General features: G+C 42.1%; 1 protein-coding gene across 1 annotated transcript; it reads right to left on the bottom strand.

The window, feature by feature from the left end:
* Positions 1 to 2,638: 2,638 nt before the first annotated feature.
* Positions 2,639 to 4,105, bottom strand: LOC140339120 (uncharacterized; the record flags this gene model as incomplete). Its single annotated transcript, XM_072423694.1, is given in 1 exon segment — positions 2,639 to 4,105. A coding segment is annotated over 1 exon segment (1,074 nt), but the record flags the coding sequence as incomplete, so codon positions are not given.
* Between the last annotated feature and the right edge of the window lie 815 nt (positions 4,106 to 4,920).

The following is a 4,920-nucleotide window of genomic DNA, read 5'->3' as shown; positions in this document are numbered from 1 at the left end:
GATGATTGTCAAGTGAAGCAAACAATTGTGACTATCTCAGGCAAAAATCTAATAAGTATGCCATTACAAACTAGAAACAAGAACAGTGTGCACCTAAACCGTCTGACATGATATCCCTGTCATTCACTGCACCCCCTCTCCCTATCCCCAATCCCCACACATGGCATAAACTAAACTAAAGTTTACACCTGTTAGGTCACATATCCCTGATTAAAACTGTCCAATTGTCGGTCAATTTTACACTGTATTCTTCTTGTAGAAAAATCTCAGCCTGTGCTCTTTGTCTCCAGTAAAATTGGACCTAGGCTTGCTATTTAAAAATGTTCTTCTGCTGGCCAATTTTACACTGCTGAATCATCTATGATTCATTAATTTTTGGAATTTACCACCTTTATGTATTTTTATTGTGCATTTTGACCCCTTACCCTTATTAAACCCGTCCTGCTGCTGGCCAATTGTACACCGTTTCTCCAAAAACCAATGAAAACCTCATGCCAACTAATCAGATACCCAGGCTATCTTGTTCCCCTTTAGTTCTGTCGGACTGTTAAGCTCGTAGAGTATTGGCTGTCGCTTCACTTAGAAAACCCAGAATGAAAACCAAGAAGGTCATGCTCCAAAAAGTCATCCTTGTAGTATTGTAATGAAGAACACATAATAAAGTTAATATATGAAACAAAATCCACAGTATGTATAAACAATCATAACTTTTTTGTATGAATGTCTTTAAGTGTTATCAGATGAAAGGACAATGTGAACCCTGCCATTGTTCCTACCCTTGTTGGAAATTTCCTCCCAAACCTCATCTGGATGACACAACTAGAAGGGAGAGAATTCCCCTCAACAAGGGGCGGAAAGTTTGCCTTTTGGGAGTTTCTCTCCTGTTACTCAGATGTATTTATTATAACACATAAAAAACTAAAACACGCCATATGGGTGGGCTGACCCTTTGAAACTGCCTGATATCACACTGATGTTCTACAAAACGGACAATTCAAGCTGTGACACACCACTAAGTTTTGCAGCGTCCTAGGGGAACATGTGTTCTTAGTGTTGCCTTTTGAGCAAAACATTCCAGCACTCTGAGCAAGAAAAGGGTTCTCGCCCATGTGAACCATTAAATGCTTAAATTGCTTTACTGGAGAAGTGTCTGCCGCACTCGGAACAGGGAAAGGGCTTTTCGCCGGTGTGGACCCTGTGGTGTGTTTTGAGTTGCGATTTGAGGCTGAAGGAATTTCCGCACTTGGAACATGGGAAGGGTTTTTGGTCAGTGTGGGTTCTCTCGTGTCTGACCAGTTCTTGTTTTTTTATGAAGGCCCTCTTGCATTCGTAACAGGAGTAGACCATGAGTTGAGATTTCTGGCTGAAAGACTTTCCACACTCCGAACACGAGAAAGGCTTTTTTTCTGTATGGATTCTCGGGTGTGCAACCAGGTCACAGTTTTTGATGTATGACTTCTTGCAGTTTGGGCAAGAATTCTTACTGGCGTGGTCTCAACTTTATGAATTCTTGGGTTGCAGTTGGACCCTGGAGTATTATTTTCATTTCAATCTAGAGATCAAATAAGGCATCCCTCTAAGGTATTCCAGCCATTGTGACCACCTATTGAAAATAATGGCTTCATTAATGACAGCATATTTAATGGTATTGGGCACTGATTGAGTAGATAGGTCAATTATATTCTTAAGGACAACAATTTTACATCATATTATAGATTGAAAACATCTTCTTCGTCAGTGAATGGATGGTAAAATGTCATATTTAGCTGACTTAAAACTAGTAATAACATAAGGAATGAGCACATGTTATGAGGTTACTCAGAAAAATAAAATATTGTACAATTCTAGTTTTATTTTGACATCCATAGTCCCATCTACCTGATGATGGTGCGGGATCTCCTGATCTTCCTGTGTGGAATCCCGGGAATACAGAGGACGGGGACATCTCTCTGGTGGGGGATCTAGGTGGACCCCCCGTACTGCTCTCTCCTTTACAATAAAGTCTCCTCTTACCCGGTGATGTGGGGGTCTGGTGGTCCTCCATCATGACGTCCTTGTAGAGGTCCTTGTGTCCTTCTAAATACTCCCACTCCTCCATGGAGAAATAGACAGTGTTTTTGTTTATTGCCAGACAAAAGTTTCACAACTGTATAACCCTATAGGGAGAAATTATAATAAATAAATCAGGTTGCACATCAGCTCTTTTCTCCAGGTAAATAACGTTTTGATTTCTAGCATTCAGCATAGAGAAACAATGTCTCTGCCAGCATTGCCCACAAGCATTATGTTGATTGATGGCTCCTTAGCACAGAAAATAAACAGAACTACTTGTACCATTCAGATCCTCCATCAGGTGTGAGATTTGCAGCAAACACAGAACCTGACAGACTCCATGAACTCCTGTCCATAATACAAGACACACCTGATGGCATACATTCCTATGACATACATAAAAGATTTAAAGCTTTCATTGAAGGAGTCTCCAGCAGGTTAATGCCTTAACCAGCACCCACAAGGTTGCCAAAAACAAGAGAGGATGGGGGAAACCGTTTTCTATTGGGAAGTTTATAGCTGGTTTAGTGCCGTTGTTTGTTGTGCTGCTTGTGAAGGACACACAGCTTACAATGCTGTATTATTTGTTTACATTTCTTCTTCTGAGCTCTTTCCATAAGTTGCAAACGGCAATAACTCAATCTAATTTCAGCAGGTCATTCTTTACGTCTTTGTTTCGTCTACTGATATTTTCTACTGCTGCCATCTTTACCACCACCTACAAGTCCATGCCCCTTTGGGCACTGGATGACGATTCTGCACATATTGACTTGGGAATTGAGTATGCATTGTGCAGTGACAGATAACCATGGAACCTTTATGGTGGCAGGAATGGAGAAAATAACAATAGCAGGACAATCCCACCACAGAAGCCTCATAAGAGATATGAAAAGCCAACGGGGGACATGGCCCACCAGACTCATGTACATTTTACATACGTCCTTTGGGCGGACAGGTCATTGAATAATCCTGGATGCTATCACAGCTTTTTGTCTACATCATGGCTGTGGGATTTCTGATGTGAAATCAGTTGCTCTTCCTGAGCAAAACATTTCCGGCACTCTGAACAAGAAAATGGCTTTTTGCCGGAGTGGAGTTTGAGATGCTTACTCAGGTGCGCTTTTTGTGAGAAACATCTTCCACACACTGAACAGGAAAAGGGTTTCTCGCCGGTGTGGACCCTCCGGTGTAGAGTCAGAAGGGTGCCCGATTTAAATGACTTCCCACAATCAGTGCATGGGAAGGGCTTTTCACCCGTGTGGTCTCTCTGGTGCAAAATGAGATGGGACTTTTTTTTGAAGGACTTCTCGCACTCGGTACAGGAGAATGGCTTTTCAGTGGTATGAACTCTCTGGTGTGTGTTGAGTTCCGATTTTGTTTTAAAGGATTTGTCGCATTCAGAACACGAATAGGGTTTTTCACCGGTGTGAACTCTCTGGTGTACCAAAAGTTGGTATTTTTTTATGAAGAGTTTGTCGCAGTCAGGACATGAAAAGATCTCCTTCCCCGTGTGCGTTCTCTGATGTACGTAAAGATCACACTTCTTTTTAAATGATTTACCACATTCCAAACACGTCAATGATCCCGCTTTAATGCTCAATTTCTGCAGCTGCTCTTTCTTTTTCAAGAGTTTGTCCCGACCATTCTCCAAGTGGTTCTGCTGGTGAATGATTAGTGTATGCTTCCGAGTAAAACATTTCCCGCACTCTGAGCAGGAGAATGGTGTCTCACCCGTGTGAATTCTCTGATGTGTCGTCAAATGATATTTTTCTTTGAAACTCTGGCCGCACTCAGAGCATGAATAAGGCCTCTCATCTGTATGATGTCTAAGGTGATGGACAAGCCCTGATTTGAATTCAAAAGATTTTCCACAATCTGGACATGGATAGGGCAGAAGGCCAACGTGATGTTTTTGATGCTTATCAAGATTGGATCTTGTTGTAAAACATTTCCCGCACTCCAGACACGGAAACAGTCGCTCCCCTATGTGAGTCTTCTCATGTAGTGCAAGTGATGATTTAGTTGTAAAACATTCATCACATTCAGAACATGGGACATCTCTCTGGTGGGTTCCCATTACTGGATCCATCTGTAGGAAACACACACACTGACTGAATACATTGTCTCTATGTGTTTATCAGATGATGGGGGATCTATCCTCCGTACTGCTCTCTCTTTTACAATAAAATCTCCTCTTACCCGGTGATGCGAGGGTCTGGTGGTCCTCCATCATGACGTCCTTGTAGAGGTCCTCGTGTCCTTCTAAATACTCCCACTCCTCCATGGAGAAATAGACAGTGACATCTTGACACCTTATAGGAACCTGACACACACAATCATACAGTCACCATCCAGACACATCCCATAATAATCTCCCAGAATTCCCGGAACCGCTCACCTCTCCCATCAGCAGCTCCGTGATCTTCTTGGTTACTTCCAGTATCTTTTTTGTGTTATTAGTTTTAGGTTTCAGGGACGACGAAGCTGTAATCGGGTTCTGTCTACTCTCTGATGTCATTTTCACCACTATATGATCCTGCCGAAGAACAGCAACGACAGGCATTAAAACATTTCAAGAATACTTTCTGATGTAAAGACAAGTGTTCTGTGCCCAAAATCTCCGATAGTTTGTCCACCAGGGGAGCAAAAAAAAAAAAACAATGTGCACTGGGTTTGACTAGATTCTTCACTAGTGAGAAACACTCACTCACTGGCCACTATATTGGGTACAACTGTTACACAAGTATCTGTTCAGCCAATCACATAGCAGCATAGACATTGTCAAGATAGCCTTGCTGAAATTTACCTGGAGCATCAGAAATTATGATTGAATTGACTCTGAAGGTGGCATGGTTGTCAGGCGGGCTG

Source organism: Pyxicephalus adspersus, chromosome 10 (assembly GCF_032062135.1).
Source record: "Pyxicephalus adspersus chromosome 10, UCB_Pads_2.0, whole genome shotgun sequence".
Classification (NCBI taxonomy): domain Eukaryota; kingdom Metazoa; phylum Chordata; class Amphibia; order Anura; family Pyxicephalidae; genus Pyxicephalus; species Pyxicephalus adspersus.
This window is presented reverse-complemented; position numbering and strand designations above follow the sequence as displayed.